At 43.1% G+C, this 19,510-nt stretch overlaps 1 protein-coding gene across 1 annotated transcript; it reads left to right on the top strand.

The window, feature by feature from the left end:
• The first annotated feature begins 281 nt into the window (after positions 1–281).
• Positions 282–18,424, top strand: TLR8 (toll like receptor 8). Its single transcript, XM_030845199.2, has 3 exons — positions 282–370; positions 6,719–6,782; positions 13,898–18,424. Exon 3 carries the CDS (start codon positions 13,904–13,906, stop codon positions 17,009–17,011), a length of 3,108 nt encoding a protein of 1,035 aa, XP_030701059.1. The 5' UTR covers positions 282–370; positions 6,719–6,782; positions 13,898–13,903; the 3' UTR covers positions 17,012–18,424.
• The last annotated feature ends 1,086 nt before the right edge of the window (positions 18,425–19,510 follow it).

The raw sequence follows: 19,510 nt of genomic DNA, 5'->3' as shown, positions 1-19,510 counted from the left end.
TTTAGCCACCCCTCACCCGCCCTCACGTACACACAGATAAACCCAAACTAACAAAAATGCACCGGATCGATCTGACTCGGGTTATATTTAAATCATTTTATAAATGACTTTTTCCTACACGCCCCCATTTCAGTTTTGAAATTTTACAGCATAGTCAATAAATGATTTGGCAACAGTTACGAAATCACAAGTTCCCTTCTTCCCACATAAGCTTTTGCAAACCACAGGCGAGGTTCTGCTGATGGTAAAGCGGCCAGTTTTAGGAAGTTGGTTAGTTTCTGTCCATGTGCGCCCGTAGCACAGCGGGTACCACTCCGCAGCACTGCAGGTTCTAGAATGAGCTATTAGGAAGGACGACCCCAGAAGAGTGGTAAGCTCCTTCTATTCTTTTAACAAAGCTTTCCAAGAAAACAGAGGATTTCTGACCCCGAAATAGGGTTTGGTGGCAAATGGTGTGACCAAAGAAAGTGATGGATGGGCAAATCAATATAAAAAGGCGAAGTCTTGGGGCAACTCTAAATGTAGACAGAGTGGTCCAGTGTGCAGGAAATTCAAAAATCAGATGCTGCAGTGGTCTTATCATTTTCAAGAGGAAAAGAAGCAAATTCCAAGTTAGGAATTGAACTGGGGTATGACTTTCTGGTCCTGCCAGAAATGGTATTCTCATCTAGAGTGAAAGGGCTGGGGGTAAAGCAGGTGGGGAGGTGTTTGTCCTTTGCTCTTTGCACAGAAAAGGACAGCCTCTCTTGGCTCACTCCGGGCCGCTTGCTAGTGCCTGGGCAAAGCCCAAACTTCATCTGCTACCAGGAGCTTAATGTGTATTCATAATTGCTACTTTTCTTGTTCAAAGTTTTTAAGTAAAGATGTTACTATTTCCGTAATCATATTCTATAGTGTTTAGACATAGCAGGTGGTCAGCATTTGTTACCGTCAGGAACTGTCAGATTGAAAACCTTTACAATTTTTTAAAAATGGTATGTTTTCTAGAAAATTGAATGAGATTTAAGAGCCATTGCAAAGACTGATTTCAAGAGACTCCCATCCCACATTTACCTTAGTATCTTTTTTTCCACGCTCATTTAGTGCTTATTGAAGTTCTTGGAGTTATTTTTTTTTTACCAGTATTTAATGTATATATAAGCTCTTGAAGTTCATTTTTTGTATCCAGTGATGCACATTATAGACCTTGAAAGTAAATTAAGTCTACCCTGAAATTGATGCTTTACAAAATGACTGCAAGGGCTCATAAGGAATTAGGCCAGCAGGGCCAATGACATAGATGGAATTGCATTTGAACGTATCCAGTTTTGACTTGATATTTGTAAACTGCTGTGATAGCCAATATAATTGTATTATAAGAAAGTGGAAATAAGATAAAATAAAACTAAACTGGGAAAATGCCCCCCCACCCCCGTCATTGGTGGAGGGTGGAAGGCAAGGACCTAGCCGACTCCTGGCCTCGGGGAGAGGTTCTTAGCCTTGACTGTATACTAGAATCATAGAGTGAGCTTTAAAAAATCCCGCTGTCCAGGCTGAACCACAGACTAATGGAATCAGCATCTCTGGAGTGGGCTGGGGCATTCGTAGCTTTTCAACTTTCCAGGTATCTCAATGGGCAGCTGAAGTTGAGGGCCACTGTCTTCGGGCAGCATCTGAACAGCTCTTTTGGTCCTTTCCTTAAGGAGCACAGACTTTTTTAGGGGCTGACAAGGCCTCCAGGAAGACCCAAAGCTTATTCATTAGCCCCTTAGCTTGATTCCAGAAAGCAAAATCAAAGTTCCTTGTATGCCTTATCTGAAAAGCCGAGGCAGTGGATCAGGGCGAGGGCACTTGATCAAGTCCATTCTTCATTCTGCTTCTCATTCTTTCATGTAATAGTCCTGCAAACTGCACGGGGGTTGATGAGAGAGAAGGCAGTCCCATGGAAACCCAGACTGACAGTATCAGGGTATGTCTCGCAGGGGAGGACGTCATGACCCAGGGTCAGGCTTGGAAACTCAGTTGGATATTATTTGTGTGTCTCAGCATCACCTCTGGGGTCTACTGAGGGGTATGTCATTCCAGTGAAGTACCATTTGAGTTCAACTGAGTTACTAAATGGAGTTGAGGGATTTGTTATTTTTTAAAGTATTATCCCCAATTTAGAACTATTCAGGGCTATGCAGACACAGTACATTTAAACGCATAACCCATGGTTCTGGATCGGCATTAACAATACAGGCTGTGTTGACTCTTCAAGTGGTTACGAAGAGCCACTAGCTGGTGAATATGTCTAGAATCAGTGGATTTCCAGTTGTTCTGTGGAATTACAGAGCACCTGGAAGTGCTCTCTGTTAGACTGATCAGTGGAAAGGCAAGGTGGGTAATACCCCCAGCATTTAATTCCAGAAGGTTCCAGGTATGGCTTTGGTGTTTCTGCCAAAAATTGAAACCACATCACTGCCAACCAGCCACTTGGTACCAATTTGTTAACTACGTGGGTACCTCTAGGCTCAATTTTCCGGTCTGCCACCTACCATCTAAGTGACCTTGGGTAGATGAGCCTCTGAGCCTCAGGTTCCATGTCTGTAAAATGGGGGCTTATGATAGCACCCACCTCACTGATTTTTATGAAGCTCAGACAAGAAAATGCATGACTTGTGCTCCCAGTGTTTGCTTCATGATAAAGCACTCAACAAACACACGCTACCGTATTTCCTGGAATTCAAACAGCATAATTTTTCATATTTTTATGTGTATGAAATCGATATGTGCATTTAATGTGGTAGTGGTTTCTTTTGTCTTCCAAAGCTGTTAGTGAATCCATCAAACGTGGAATGGATCAAGTCAAGTATCTATTATTAACTGTAAATTTCATGTAAGGTGACAAATTCTGTGTGCCCAGCCATTTCTTTATTAATTTACTTTCATAATATCACTATATCAATATCAATAATATCAATATACATAATATCAGTATATCAACTGCAAACACATCAGAACCCATGAAAAATTAGAAATATTTCCAGTTTGGCAAACATTTAGTTCTGGTGGAGTCCTGCGTCATGCTCACACAGCTAAGTCATTCAGTTGGGCGGATTCATCACATTTTATAATCAGTAGGTGCCCTTGATCCTTTCATGTCAGGGGGGCATCAGCAGGCTCTATTCTGAGGAAGGGGTGCAACTGGGGAGATGGTCTGAGGCAAATCACCTCTTAGCAAAGGAAGCTTTCGAAGAGGGAGGAGGGAGGGGGCAGCTTTGCAACATCACTGCTTGCAGGCTAGGAAAGGGGTGTGAAAAGATAAAAAGCTGTCTGTTCCAGGAAGGCAGCTGTAGATGCCTCACAGACCACCTTCACCCTAGATTGTGTTATGGTAAAACCTGCAGGGTTTATTTTAGCCTCGCATGGTGGGGTTTGCTGCCTTTGCACCCCGCACTTGTGGTCTCTGCCCTGCCTACAGCTCTCGCCCCATGGGCTGGGCTCTGAGCATGGCTCCTGGGCTCACTCTGACTCCCAGGGTGCACTCAGCTAAGGCAGGCTTTATTGAGCTGTTCCTGAAACTGCACTGGCCTTTCACAGTTATGTTTTTGGTGTCCACTGGGGCCCAAGGTGAAAAGGAAGATGTAGGTGGGGACTGAGATAGGTTGTTTTCGTTGTGCCGTTTGGTTCCCTCAGAGCCCAAAGGAGAGGATGGGCTTATCGTATACCATGGACCCAACCAAAGATCTGATTTGCCGTGGAAACCAGAAAAACGGTTGTGAAATTACTTCCTCAGTAGCATGCAATGCTATATTCGGCAGGGTGCAGGAAGTGAAGCAAATTTCTTTTTCTTTTTTTTTTTTTTGCGGTATGCGGGCCTCTCACTGTTGTGGCCTCTCCCGTTGCGGAGCACAGGCTCCGGACGCGCAGGCTCAGCGGCCATGGCTCACAGGCCCAGCCGCTCCACGGCATGTGGGATCTTCCCAGACCAGTGCACGAACCTGTGTCCCCTGCATCGGCAGGTGGACTCTCAACCACTGTGCCACCAGGGAAGCCCACAAATTTCATTTTTGCGTGTGATTCATATGCTTTTTTTTTTTTTTTTAAATTAAGGGTACTTTAATTAATTAATTAATTTTTGGCTGTGTTGGGTCTTCGTTTCTGTGCAAGGGCTTTCTCTAGTTGCGGCGAGCGGGGGCCCACTCTTCATTGCGGTGCGCGGGCCTCTCACTGTCGCGGCCTCTCTTGTTGTAGAGCACAGGCTCCAGACGCGCAGGCTGAGTAGTTGTGGCTCACGGGCCTAGTTGCTCCGCGGCATGTGGGATCTTCCCAGACCAGGGCTCGAACCCGTGTCCCCTGCATTAGTGGGCAGATTCTCAACCACTGCGCCACCAGGGCAGCCCCATATGCTTTCTTTAAAGAAATGGGTCTTGATTTTTTTTTTCTGTGTGTTCCAAGGCAGCACCCAGCGAAAGACTGAGACCGTGTAGACCCAGTCATCCTTAGCAGGGTGTGCTATGCACTGAGCTCACTGGCCTGACCAAAGGGCTTTTTCTGGCAGCTTGAACTTGTCTCAGCAGTGGGTTCCACCGGTCAGCACTTACTCCCCTGCTCTCTGCTTTTCCCATCTGTTCCCTGGGGCTGCTGTTGCAGAGTACCACCAATCTGGTGATTCAAAACAACAGAAATTTATCCTCTCCCAATTCTGGAGGCCGGAAGTCTGAAATCCAGGTGTTGTCAACAAGGTGGGTTCCTTCTTGGAGGCTGAGAGGGAAAATCTGGGCCATGCCTTTCTCCCAGCTTCTGGGGGTGGCCGGCAGGCCTTGACGTTACTTGGCCTGTAACTGCATCCTTCCAATCTCTGCTCTATCTTCCCATGGTCTTCTTTCCGAAGTGTGTCTGTGTCCACACTTCCCTCTTCTTATAAGGACATCAGTCATTGAATTAGGGCCCATCCTAGTCTGGTATGACCTCATCTTAACTTGATTCCATCTGCAAACATCCTATTTCCAAATAAGATCACGTTCACGTGTAGAGGCTAAAACGTCAACATGTCATTTTGGGGGGACATAATTCAACCTGCAACACTCTCCTTTTCTGGTCCTCTTTCCTGCCACTTACACTCAACCCTCGGCCTTCCCTTCAGCCTCTCCCAATCTAATATTTACCTTGCTTTTCAGTAAGTGTCTCCTACTTATCTTGTCGAGTTTCTGGGGACCTGATCTGAGCCCCAAGATGCCATCATTGACAACCAGGGCCAGTCTCACTTTGGGCACAGAAGACACAGGACCTCGGGCCCATGATGCTTCAAGCAAAGATTTTAATTTCTTTTAAAAATCAGCAAAAGAATGAATATATTCCAGCCTGGATTATATTTGTCTTTATACCAACGTGGTCATAAAATATAATTTTTACTATTTTTTTTCTTTATGGAGGAAGGGGCACATGAGGGCCAAAGTATCTCAGGCCCATGAAAGTCATAACTTGGTCCCATTGACAACCACGTTCTCTTTTCTGATTTAATATATGCCAAGGACAATTCAGGAATCGCTAATGTGTTTCCAGTGAAGGAGGTTTAAATATCAACTCACAGTCCCTTACCTGAAACCTGTAGGCCAGAATTGTGTCAAAGCTCAGAATTTGTATTTTAGCAAGAGAAGATGGTATATACAGGATTTATTAGAGAATACTTCCGATGGGCCGACGGCAGCCCTGATGATTACGCACAATGGCGATTTCTGCCGTGAAACCAGAGGGCTCCTGCTAAGTGGATAAATAAAGATCATACTAGCCTTAGGTCAGTTTGGATCAGGTTTTGCTGCCAAATAAGTTACGATAAAGCCCGAAAATCTTCTGGTGCTCAGATTTTTAAGGATTTCAGAATTGCAGAGGGAGGATTGAGCATCTGTACAAGACAGGATGTGCATTAAGAAAATGAAGCATCAACCACTGTCCTGGGTGCCAGAAGACCTGATTCTATCAATTGCTGTGTCTGTGATTTGTCTTTTCTTTTTGCTTGTGTCCATCTTTCTTTGATGCTGGGTGAATTCCAGGTGACTGGCGCTGACGGTTATTTCATACTCAGGAGTGGGACACCAAACAGCTAATGAGAAGCTTCAGCTGCAAGGACTGGCCTTCCCAACGATAGGTCCCAGCGTAGGATGGGAGCCAGCTTCTGGTTAGGGTGTGCCAGTGTGATTGGGGATTTTTGTTGTGGTGCAGGGCAAGGGCTAGGGTGAGGAGAGTGAAGCACTTGGTTTGGTGGAGAATTTCAGGGAGATAGGGTCCCCAAAAGCTCAGCAATCAACATACATAATATCTTAGTGCTGTATTTTAAAAATCAAATAGGCAAACTCTGGTCCTCAGGCTGGTTGCCTATTTCGGTAAATCAAGTTTTCTTGGAACCAGAGCCGGGATGGGGTGAGGCAGGTGAAACACTGCTTTGCAAGTGCAGGGTCCGATTCTGTCGTTATTTAATGCTGATATATAGTCCATCAGGGACTTTACTTTTTTAAAACTATATTCATCTTGATGACTACATTTTTGGGGGTCCCCTTAAATTTTACACTCATGGCCCTGCTGCTGTGCCTGTCCGTCTTCCCAATGAGATGCTCCAATCTCCTGCCTGGGGTGCTGGAGTGGGGCGTTTATAAACCAGGTGGATGTCAGAGGCCCCAGAGCCAGAGGAGGGAAGAGGATGGGATTCTGCGCTCCAGATACACACTGTGCTTTAACCCTCCTGTTTGCTTTTTGACAGTTTGCCCCTGCCTTCACTTGTGCCTGAATTCCTGAACCGAAGGCTCTGGATTCAACCTTTCGAGGTAGTAAGTCTCAGGGAGTGAATCAGGAGGGGTCTAACTTCTCATGCAGACTTTCAACCCGTCCCCTGTGCAGCCCTGCCAGGCATACCGCCGCCCTGACTCTTGCCCGCCGGCCCCGGAGCCTTTCCGGGCTTGTATGCTGTGAATTGACCTCGCTCTGGTTGGCTTTAGCCTTCTCTGCTCTGCTGTGCCACTTACCACTCATCCACCTGCTTTCCATCTTCCTCAACTTCATACACATTCCTTGTCTGCTGTGGTCTCCTCTCATGCCCTTTCTCACCTTGTAGGCTTCTAGCCCTTTGCTCTCACTTTAATGGGCGCCTTCAGCTGTCAGCCTCAAACAACAGAAATCTCTTTTCTTTCTTCCTTCCTTCCTCTCTCTCTTCCTCTCTCTCTTTCTTTCTCTCTCTGTCTCTCTCTGTTTTATTTGCATAGTTTTACTTTCTACCTTATTTGCATAATTGCCCCTTTTCCCTCTATTTACAGAGTTGCCATTTCTCTTCTTTTTCTTCCGCGTCTCCCGCGTAGTTGCCATTTCTCTATTTTATTTGCTGAGTTGCCATTTTTCTTCTGCCAGGCTGGATGTTTTTTATTCATTGGTTACACCTTAATGGGGATAAATTCTCTCCAGTATCCTTCTTAGTTCTCTGGGACCTGGTTCCCTTTGATGTCCTTTGGAGCCAAGGCTTTTGGAAGCCAGAGGCATGGGTGTGGCCAGGAGGAGGGACTTGGCTGGAGAGGTGGGGCTCTTGCTGCCCCGGGCTTTGGGCTCTGCTGTCTCACCTCAGAGCCCTTGAATGTTTATGAGCCCTTGCAGTCCGTTTTGCATCTGTGAGGCCCTGAGGTGGATGGAGAAGCCTGAACAATCAGGGTTTTCTCTGCAGCATCTTTGCTAACTGCCTGCTCCCCGCCTCCCACTCTTCCTGTCCATGTACTTCTCTTCAAACTGAAGTTATTTGGAACTTGTCAACTCCTGTTCTTACCTCAGGACACATTTTCGGGAGGGTGGAGTTAGGAACGTCAAGCTCTTCACTCAGAAATCCTTTCTGCAATGTTCTGCTCATTTCCATGTTCCAAGCTTTGTTTTAAGTTGCCTCAGATTCTCTGGGAGGCCGTTTTCATCCTGAAGTGTCAAGAGGCTCTTCTTCTGGTCTCCGGCGCCTCCTAGAGGCTTTTCTCCTCAATTGCTCAGTGTTGTGTGACAGTCACGTTTGGAATTAGATGTTGAGGCCTTAACTTGAGGCTAGGAAGGCTGCACAGCACCGCCCTGTCCTCTGGACCCCCCCAGGTAACCACATAAAAGTGTCTTGCCTACCAACAGCACTCTGTTTACCACTCTAGGAGAAGAGTCTGCAACCACCTGGCCATCTGTTCCCCAGGGGACTTTTTAAAAATGAATTTTAAATTTTTTTTATTAAGCTATAATTAAAAAGTATAATAGGAAGCTGACAAGCACTGCCTCAGCCAGGTGATCAGGGTCCACACCAACAGTGAAAGTTGTGTATGTGCCCTAGGTGAGCTGTGACTCAAGTGGCACTTGACCTCTCAGGTTGTCCTCCCCCAAACCCATTACCCCAGTCTAATCACGACAAAGATGTCAGACATATCCCAACTGAGGGGCAGTCTACGTGACCATCCCCTTTCCCATCCTTATTTTGCTCCCTAGTACTTTCCACCATCTAACATCTTGTAATGTAACCTCCGAAGGGGCAGGTAATTTCATCTGTTTTGTTCATTGCTATATTCCCAGCTTGAAAACAGTCCCCAAGGGGCTTCCCTGGTGGCACAGCGGTTGAGAGTCCGCCTGCCGATGCAGGGTACGCGGGTTCGTGCCCCGGTCCGGGAAGATCCCACATGCCATGGAGCGGCTGGGCCCGTGAGCCATGGCCGCTGAGCCTGCGTGTCCGGAGCCTGTGCTCCGCAACGGGAGAGGCCACAACAGTGAGAGGCCCGCGTACCATAAAAAAACAAAAACAAAAACAAAAAAAACAGTCCCCAAAATAAAGTACATGCTTAATAAATATTTTTGAATGAATGAATAAGTGAATATAGAGCTACCTTTTCCTTTTTAATTGCTGCATAGTATTCCATTGTATGAATATAACATCCTGGTTTATTTAACAAGACCACTACTCATAGGCATTTAGATTATTTCCAGTCTTTTGCTATTGCTAACAGCCCTGCATGGAACATCCTTGTATATAGGCATTTGTACATGTGAGGGTCTCTCTTACAATCTGCTTCTAGAATTAAAATTGCTGAATCTAAGTATATCTCTCCAATTTTGATAGATATTACAGATTTCTCTCCATCTTAGAGGTGGCCTCACCTACGCAGTAGAATCAGTGAAAAATGGTATCTCTGTAATTTTTTGAGTGAAGTTGAGTATATTTTCCTTTAAGAGCCATTTGTGTTTCCTTTCTGTGAACTGTCTGTTAATATGTTTTTGTTCATTTTTTATTGAATAATTTGTCTTTTCAGTTATGCTTAAAAAGTCTTTACATATCAAACATATCACCCCCTTATCTGTGATATGAACTGCAAATACTTTCTCCTACTTTATTTCACTTTTGGCATTGCTTACTGTGCTTTTTGTAAGGCAGAATTTACATCTGTGTGTGGTTTAACTGGTCAGTCTTTGCTTTTTTTTTTTTTTGACCTCTGCTCTATTATTTTTTCATGATTCTGGAGTAACTAGGCAATGCAATTAGACAATAAAAATAAATTAGATTGCATAAAGGGTGATAAGATCATCATTATTTGTAGACGGTTTAATTGCTTAGCCAAGAAAATCACATGGAGAGGCAACTATTCCAAATAATCAGAGAATTTAGTATAGCGATTTGGTATAAAATTAATATATAGAAATCTACAGTTTTAGTGTACACCCGTGAGAACCTGTTAGAAGGTAAGATAGGAGTGATCCATTCACAAAAGAAGAATGATGAACAGGACTTGCCCTATCAGATGCCAGCATACCTAAAAACTGTAATTATTAAGACATGTGGTACCAGCATGTGAATGATGAAGAGATTGGCGAAATTGAGTAAGAGTCTAGAAATAGATCGAAATACATAGGAAAGTTAGCATATGATAAAGGGAGCAATCAGATTGGTGAGCAAAAGATTATTCAATAAATGATGGTGGGGCAACCAGGTCTCCATTTAGAAAAAAATAATGTGGGTCCCCACCTCACATTTTATGCCAAAACAATTTCAGTGGGATAAGATATTTCAATAGAAGAAAATGAAATCATAAAAGTACTAGAAAAACAGGTGCTAAAATTGTTGTTGTAGAACTGAAATGTGGAAGATCCTTTATGGCTTACACTGCCCTGGATGATCTCATTCACACTCATGGCTGTACTTGTCATGACTCCCAAATTCATCCCTGTACCAGAACTCTCCTCTGAGTCGGAGATGCACATATGTAACTGCCTACTGGATGTCTCCACTGGAAGATCACAAACTCAGCTCAAGTTCAGCATGTCAAATTTAATTAATACTATTCACTCCCCGCTTCCCCAGCTCCAAATGATCTTTTCCCTCAGTGAATGGCACCCTCTCTCTCATTCATCTAGTTGCACAGACCAGAAACCTGGAAGTCACCGTGAATTCTTCCCTCTCCCTCATAATCCAACCTCCCCATTATAATCTATTGCCATGTTTCTCAGTGTTACTTCCTAAGTATCTCTTGAATCCATTTCTCTTTATCTCCATTGCCACCAACTTGGTTCACGCTACCATCACCTTGCTCCTGAAGGTCTGTGCCCTCTTGCCAGTGATGACTGTAGAATAATGAGCATGGTACCACCTTCAAAGGCTTGCATTGCTCCTCAGATCAAGATCAAAATCCACTCTCATCTTTTCTTAACATCCCTGACTTTCTTTCAGTCCCTTACATTCACGTGCTCGTTCAGACGAGGACTGAAAAATGTCCATTGACTGTAGTGACATGGAGATGCTGAGGACCTCTGCAACATCTCTGTTTGTCATCTCTCCCGTGCCATTCCAATCCTCTTAGCCCCGCTTCTTATTCTGAGTCCTACTGTTGCAAGCAGTTCTCTGCAGGTTTCAGTCGACTTTGAGGACTTGAAACCTGGTGTGCTTTGTCTCAGGCCCACACCATGCCCCTCTTGATTCCTGTCCAGGGCTCCTCTGAAGACACAGCACGGGAAAATCAAAGGAATACACGCAGGGCCTTTGCATACGCTGGGACATTCTTTTGACCTCTTTCTGTTTTATACATGCCAAATCAACCTTAAAATCACAGTTCAAGTTCCACTTCCTCAGGGAAACCTTTCCCAGCCTCCGTGAAGAGGTCAAATCCTCCTCTTTTTAGGCTCTTCTAGTGTCACTTACTTCTTTGTGTCACCGTTGAAATCTCGTAATGTTGTGTTTCACTCACGTCTGTTTAACCCACTAGACTGTAGAGCTAACTAATAAGCTGTGCGTGTCATCAAATAGACCCCCCCAAGGCCACCCACTAGCTAGGAGAGGACAAGGAAGAGTCAGGAAGTAACTTCCAAAATGTTCACACTTGGAAGTCACATAGTCTCAGATCTGCTTAGGTGCTGAGCAAACGTAATATTGCCTGGGTTACTTGCCAAAGTTCCTCGCATCCCCGAGCTTCGTTACCTCCTTGGCACACCTGTGTCTCCCAGTGGAGATGTAGAACTTTGAGACCTGGAGTGGCATCTGCAAAAGCTGCATATTTTCAAGCTGTGAATCATCTTTTAACACACATTTTCTAGATGTATTCTCTTTTTTTTTTTAAGTGTTTTTTTTTAATTAATTAATTTATTTTTGGCTGTGTTGGGCCTTCGTTGCTGCGCGCAGGCTTTCTCTAGTTGCAGTGAGCGGGGGCTACTTTTTGTTGTGGTGCGCGGACTTCTCATTGCGGTGGCTTCTCTTGTTGCAGAGCACGGGTGCTCTGGTGCTCTAGAGCACAGGCTCAGTAGTTGCGGCTCACAGGCTCAGTTGCTCCACGGCATGTGGGATCTTCCCGGACCAGGGATTGAAGCCATGTCCCCTGCATCGGCAGGCGGATTCTTAACCACTGCACCACCAGGGAAGCCCACCTAGATGTATTAGTCTTCTATTGCTGTGTAACAAATAACCCCAAACTGAAACACTTCAAACAATACACATTTATTAGCTTAAATTTCTGTGGGTTAGGCTTGCCTGGGATCTCTGCTTTAGGTCTCATAAGGCTAAAATCAAGGTGTTGGCCAGCTGGACTCTTATCTCAAGGCTCTGGCTGAGGATCCATTTCCAAATTCATTTGGGCTGTCAGTCAGCTTTAGTTCTTTGTGGTTGTAAGATCAGGGCCCCCATTTCCTTACTAACTGTCAACAGGGAGCCACTGTCAGCTTCTACACGCTGCCTGCATTCCTTGTCAGGGGCCCACCCCCTCCATCTTTAAGTCTGCAGTTATGTGTCCAATTCTTCTCCTGCTTCCCATCTCTCTGACTCTTCTTCTGCTACTAACCAGAAAAAACTCTCTGCTTTTAAAGGCATATATGATTAGATTAGGGCCATCTAGATAATCTCCTTTTTGTCGCATAATGTAACATAATTACAGGAGTAATACCAAGGGGCAAAAGTCATAGGAATCATCTTAAAATTCTGCCTATCACACCAGGTAAAGCAGGGCTTTCTTTTAGTAAAAGTTAAACATTAAGCAGCGGCACCTTGATGGTGCTGTAGTTGGAGATAACTACGAGAGACTGAAAATGTCTGGAAGTTCTGTTCCACTTTAGTTTTCATCTCATAAGGAGCTGGCTTTTCCTTAGCTGTTACAAATGGCAGTAATTATTGATCCTCAGAATACTCAACATCCATGTAAAAATCTTTTCTAATATAGGAAGGGTATGGCAGTGACTGTTAGTTCACTAACCCTGAATTCCAGGAGAATTTAAAAAGAAAGCACGTACTTGGTTTAACTCACAATAAGGACGTGAGTTGGGCTTTAGTGAAAAATAGTTTAGTAAAGATTGGTCTCCACACCCGGCGAAATAAGATTTTGAGAGTTTTTTTGACTATAACCCTTGATCATACCAATCACATTAATCTGTTCATTGCTTCGTATAATTACCAAAATAATATATTCAGCCCCTGAAAGAGTCGCAGAAAGTGAGGCACTCTACTAAATGTTACAAAGGATGCATAAAAATATAAAGCGTCATGTCTTCCCCACAGAAGTTTACAAAAGCAGAAGAACAGCTATTCATGCCAATGTTTGTATGATAAGGGACATATAAATAGTAGCCTCCTTAGAAAACATTTTTTGAGTGCTGTCTACATTTGAGGAACTGTTCTGGCATAAAGATTTCAAAATGAGATTGTATAGCACGATGGTTAGTGATTAAAAATGCCATGTTGGAATCAGATGGACTCGTCTCCCCTCTACAGTGTGTTATCCTTCTGAAAGTTAGTTAAGTCTCTGAGTTTGTTTCTTCACTTACAAAATGTGGATAATAATAGAACCTGTCCCGTTTGTTACTGGGAACATAAACATCGGTGAGAAAATGTTTACGTTTGGCGTAAAACGTGACACTTTGTTTGCTATTATTATCGACAGAAAATGTCCACTTTCATGCTAGGACATAAGAGAATTTGATACATACCATCATAGAGGTATAGAAAAATTGTGGGAAGTACCAATAAAATATATGCTGTGTAGGTGAAAGGTCATCTCCGGATCTGGACTCTCCTTGGGACTGGCCAAAGTTTCATCGAGTTATGCTAATAGGTCGAAGCGACAGATGTATAGCTTGCTGTGCTATAGATCTGGCGTGAACCATAGCCAGGGTCCAGCATCAGGCCCGTTATGGTGGTGAGGCATCTTGATGAGTGCTTCTGCAAAAGCTTTTCAGGTTTTCTTGTCATCACATCTCAGATAGCTTCATCTTTCACTTCTTTGAGCACCATGAAGCTGAACACGGTCAAAAACTAAAATCGTTTGGAACCTAATTTAATGCAGTGTATTTAACAGTTAAGAGAACTCCCACTTCAAAGCTCAGGCCAAGTATGGTTGAAGCACTGAATTTCATCATGAAATGCCCGGCAAATATTGCCCCTCTCATATTGTGACTCCACTTTGATTTTCTTTAGGAAAACATGACTCTTCACTTTTTGCTTCTGACCTGCCTTTTCCTGCTAATCTCTGATTCCTGTGAGTTCTTCGCTGAAGCAAATTATTCTAGAAGCTATCCTTGCGATGAGACAAAACGAAATGGCTCCGTTATTGCAGAATGTAACAATCGTCGATTACACGAGGTACCCCAAACAGTGGACAAAAGTGTGACAGAACTAGACCTATCTGGTAATTTCATCAGACGCATAACAAATGAATCATTTCAAGGGCTGCAAAATCTGACTAAGATCGATCTAAACCATAACGTCAAGCTGTGGCCCCAGAATGAAAATCCTGCTGTAAAGAACGGTATGACTATTACAGACGGGGCATTTCTCAACCTAAAAAACCTAAGGGAGTTACTGCTTGAAGACAACCAGTTACAAGAAGTACCGGCTGGTTTGCCAAAATCTTTGAAAGAACTTAGTCTAATTCAAAATAGAATAACTGTGTTAACGAAAAAGAACACTTCTGGACTTAGGAATCTGGAAAGTCTCTATTTGGGCTGGAACTGTTACTTTGCTTGTAATGAAACCTTTGCCGTAGAAGATGGAACCTTTGAAAACCTTACCAAGTTGAAGGTGCTGTCATTATCTTTTAATCCCCTTTTCCACGTGCCACCCAAACTGCCAAGCTCCCTAACAGAGCTCTATCTTAGCAACACCAAGATCAAAAACATCAGTCAAGAAGACTTCAAGGGACTGAGAAATTTAAAAGTACTAGATTTAAGTGGGAACTGCCCGAGATGTTTTAACGCGCCATTTCCCTGCATACCTTGCAAAGGAGGTGCTTCAATTCAGATACATCCTCTTGCTTTTCAAACCCTGACCCAACTTCGCTACCTAAACCTCTCTAGCACTTCGCTCCGGAAGGTTCCTGCGACCTGGTTTGACAACATGCATCATCTAAAGGTGCTGCATCTCGAATTCAACTATTTAATGGACGAAATAGCCTCTGGGGAATTTTTGGCAAAACTGCCCTCCTTAGAAATACTTGACTTATCTTACAACTATGAGCTGAAAAAATATCCACAGTACATTAATATTTCTCAAAATTTTTCAAAGCTTACATCTCTCCAGATATTGCATTTAAGAGGTTATGTGTTCCAGGAACTTAGAAACGAAGATTTCCAGCCCCTGAGGAACCTCTCAAATTTAATGGCTATCAACTTGGGCGTTAATTTTATTAAGCAAATTGATTTTACCGTTTTCCAGTCGTTCTCCAACCTGAAAATCATTTACTTGTCCGAAAACAGAATATCACCCTTGGTCAGTGATACCAAGCAACAAAATGCAAATGGCTCCTCTTTCCAAAGGCATATCCTTAAGCCACGGTCAGCAGTTACTGAGTTTGACCCACATTCGAATTTTTATCATAACACCAATCCTTTGATAAAGCCACAATGTTCCAATTACGGCAAAGCCTTAGATTTAAGCTTGAACAGTATTTTCTTTATTGGGATAAAGCAATTTGAAGGTTTTAGGAACATTTCCTGTTTAAATCTGTCTTCAAATGGCAACGGTCAAGCGTTAAATGGAACTGAGTTTTCACTTTTGCGTGGTATCAAGTATTTGGACTTGACAAACAACAGACTAGACTTTGACGATGACGCTGCTTTCAGCGAATTGCCATTGTTAGAAGTTCTAGATCTGAGCTACAATGCGCACTACTTCCGAATAGCAGGGGTAACACACCGTCTAGGATTTATTCAAAATTTAACTCAGCTGAAAGTTTTAAACTTGAGCTACAATAGTATTTTTACTTTAACAGAACCATACCTGAAAAGCATGTCCCTGGAAGAATTAGTTTTCAGTGGAAACCGCCTTGACCTTTTGTGGAATGCTCAAGATGTCAGGTACTGGCAAATTTTTAAATATCTCAGCAATCTGACACGGCTTCATTTAGCCTCTAATAACCTTCAGCGTATCCCCGATGAAGCCTTCCTTAACTTGCCCCGGAGTCTCACCGAACTATATATAAATGATAATAGGTTAAATTTCTTTAACTGGTCATTACTACAGCAGTTTCCTCATCTCTGCTTGCTTGACTTAAGTGGGAACGAGCTGTTCTTTGTAACTGACAGCCTATCGAAATTCACATCTTCTCTTGAGACACTGCTCCTGGGTCAAAACAGGATTTCCCACCTGCCGTCCGGCTTTCTTTCCGAAGCCAGCAGTCTGACACACCTCGATTTAAGTGCCAACCAGCTCAAGATGATCAACAAATCCACGTTTGAAACTAAGACCGCCACCAAGTTAGCCATTTTGGAACTAGGTAGAAACCCTTTTGACTGTACCTGTGACATCGGAGATTTTCGAGAATGGATGGATGGGAATCTGAACGTCACAATTCCCAGATTGACAGATGTCATTTGCGCCAGTCCTGGGGATCAACAAGGCAAGAGTATTGTGAGTCTAGAGCTCACAACTTGTGTTTCAGATACCATTGCGGCAATATTCTGTTTCTTCACCTTTTTTGTCACCATCTCAGTTATGCTGGCTGCCCTGGCTCATCATTGGTTTTACTGGGATGCTTGGTTTCTCTATCATGTGTGCTTAGCTAAGGTAAAAGGCTACAGGTCTCTTTCCACATCCCAGACTTTCTACGATGCTTACGTTTCTTATGACACCAAAGATGCCTCTGTCACGGACTGGGTGATCAATGAGCTGCGCTTCCACCTGGAAGAGAGTGAGGACAAAAATGTGCTCCTCTGTTTAGAGGAAAGGGATTGGGACCCGGGACTCGCCATCATCGACAACCTCATGCAGAGCATCAACCAAAGCAGGAAAACAATATTTGTTCTAACCAAAAAGTATGCCAAAAACTGGAACTTTAAAACAGCTTTCTACTTGGCCTTGCAGAGGCTAATCGATGAGAATATGGATGTGATCGTCTTTATTCTGCTGGAGCCAGTGTTGCAGCATTCGCAGTATTTGAGGCTGCGGCAGAGGATCTGCAAGAGCTCCATCCTCCAGTGGCCCGACAACCCCAAGGCGGAAGGCTTGTTTTGGCAGAGTCTGAAAAATGTCGTCTTAACTGCAAATGATTCACGGTATAACAATTTGTATGTCGATTCCATTAAGCAGTACTAACTGATGTTAAGTCTGGGTTCACCAACATACTAAGAATGCACAGCAGTGACCCTTCTGTCTTAGCTATCACTTGGTGTGTAACAAATTACCCCCAAACTTAATGGCTTAAAATGATACAATTTGTTATATCATAGTCTCTGGATCAGGAGTCCAGGCGTGGCTTATCGCTGGGTCCTCTGCTCAGGGCCTCTCAAAGGCTGTAATCGCCGTGTCAGCCAGGGCCACAGGCATCTGCTAGGGTTAGCGTCCACTTCTGAGCTCACACTCATGTGGTGGTTTTCAGGGTTGAGTTCTTCCTGGGCTGTTGGCCCAAGGCTGCCCTCAGTTCCCGGCCATGTGGACTCCTTGCTGTGGCAGCTTGCTTCATCAAAGCCAAAAAGAGAGAGAGATTGCTGACACCGTGGAAGTCGCCATCTTTGTAGTCTAATCAGGGAAGTGATAACCCATCACCTTGGCCATAGTCTGCTTGTTAGAGTTAAATCACCGGCCCTGCCAGCACCATGGGAGTGATCACCTCAGTCCTGGAAAAGTGGTCCATGACCGAGATGGGCGGTTGTGATAGCCTTGCTCAGCCTGCCATCTTGGTCATAAATGGTGAATGCCAGGAGAGGGGACCATTGTGGCCATCTTAGCAGTTGGCCTACTATACCTTCATTTCAATATCTCAGAACTTTTGCAACTATGATACTTCTGATGTTAAGTTGCTATTTAGATTTATCATATATCCATGGCCATGTGGTTATATTACGCTGTGTTTGCATTAGTCCTTCTTTTACAATTACTTTTATAAATACTGGCTATAATATTTCACTTCTAAGGTTTAGATGCCATTTAAAGGCTAAGATGGATGGTATTTAAAGTGTTTTGCTTTTGTTTTTTTTACTTCTTAACCATTTTATAAAAGTGTGTAGCTAAATTAGAAGCATTTGGAGTATCTGTCAATTGCTATTGCTGTAAATCATGATATTAATGATTAAAGTGCTTCATTTCACATCATGAGCATATAATAAATACACAGTAGGGAAACAGATCTATAATATAAAATAAGTTACCTAAATGTCCATCGACAGATGGATGGATAAAGAAGATGTAGTACATATATACAGTGGAATACTACTCAGCCATAAAAAAAGAACGAAATAACACCATTTGCAGCAACATGGACGCACCTGGAGATTATCATACTACGTGAAGTAAGTCAGAAAGAGAAAGATAAATACCATATGGTATCACTTATATGTGGAATCTAAAATATGACACAAAGGAACCTATCTACGAAGCAGAAACAGACTCATGGACAGAGAACAGACTTGGTTGCCAAGGGGGAAGGGGAGGGACTGGGAGTTTGGGGTTAGTAGATGCAAACTATTCCATATAGAATAGATGGACAACAAGGTCCTACTGTACAGCACAGAGAACTATATTCAGTGTCCTGGGATAAACCATAATGGAAAAGAATACTAAAAAAGAATGTATATATAACTGTCACTTGGCTGTACAGCAGAAATTAACACAACATTGCAAATCAACTATAATTTAAAAAATAAATAAAAGCCCGGGGGATTAAAAAATAAAATAAAATACCATCAACACTGGGTTTTTGGAGAATACTTAGGAAGAAAAAGCTTTGGTAGAAATCAAAGGGAGAACAGTTTTCATAAAGTTTGTACATTAAGATAATTATTAACAGAGAAATTCTATCTTTAGTTCCTACTCAGAAGACGTAATGTCAGAATGCCTACCTGTCGGTACCCTTTATGCAGTTCTGCCACATGTAACAATGTTGGCATTCCCTACCACCTCTGCTACCCCTTGGTTCCTCTGCATCTGTCCATAGCATCTTCTATCCAGTGTAGTATGAATCTTGAAGAGGTACCTTATGAACTTGAACTGAAAATAACTGGAAATTATTCGAGCGTAAGAAAGTAAAGTCCCTTTAGAATGAAAAGAAGAAAAATCTCCAGTGCACCTTACTACCTTAAGTACAGTCTCTTAATTAATCTTGCAGCATGAGTTACCTTTAAATATGAGTTTCTAAGGAACTGAACGAAATGATGTGTCTTAGTGTAACATGGACAAAGTGGAAATCAGTCAAGGACGATTTTAGCTTTGTCACGTTGAACCCTGTTCTGTGCCCATGATGTTAATAGAAAGGTATTTATGCTTGCATTTGTTGAGGCATGAAGACAAATGTCTAAAAGCAGGACCATTCATGGTGGGGTGCAGTTACAGCTCGTTCCTGTGGATGCCACATTAACTTGCTGTCTGGTAGAAGCTCATTCCTGTGTTCTCTGATTGTTTTGGTAAAATAAAAATGTACATGTTTTCAGTGGTAGTGATTACAGGTCTATGTTAAGCTCACATACTTTGGCAGTGTCCTGTTGACAGAATGACAAGTTAATGAAAGTCACAAACAATTTTACCTTTTCCTTAGCAAACATCTTCATAAAGTGAAGGTAGTGAAATCAATGGTTAATAAAAACATTTGTTCTTGAAACT

This window comes from Globicephala melas, chromosome X (genome assembly GCF_963455315.2).
Source record: "Globicephala melas chromosome X, mGloMel1.2, whole genome shotgun sequence".
Taxonomy (NCBI): Eukaryota; Metazoa; Chordata; class Mammalia; order Artiodactyla; family Delphinidae; genus Globicephala; species Globicephala melas.
This window is presented reverse-complemented; position numbering and strand designations above follow the sequence as displayed.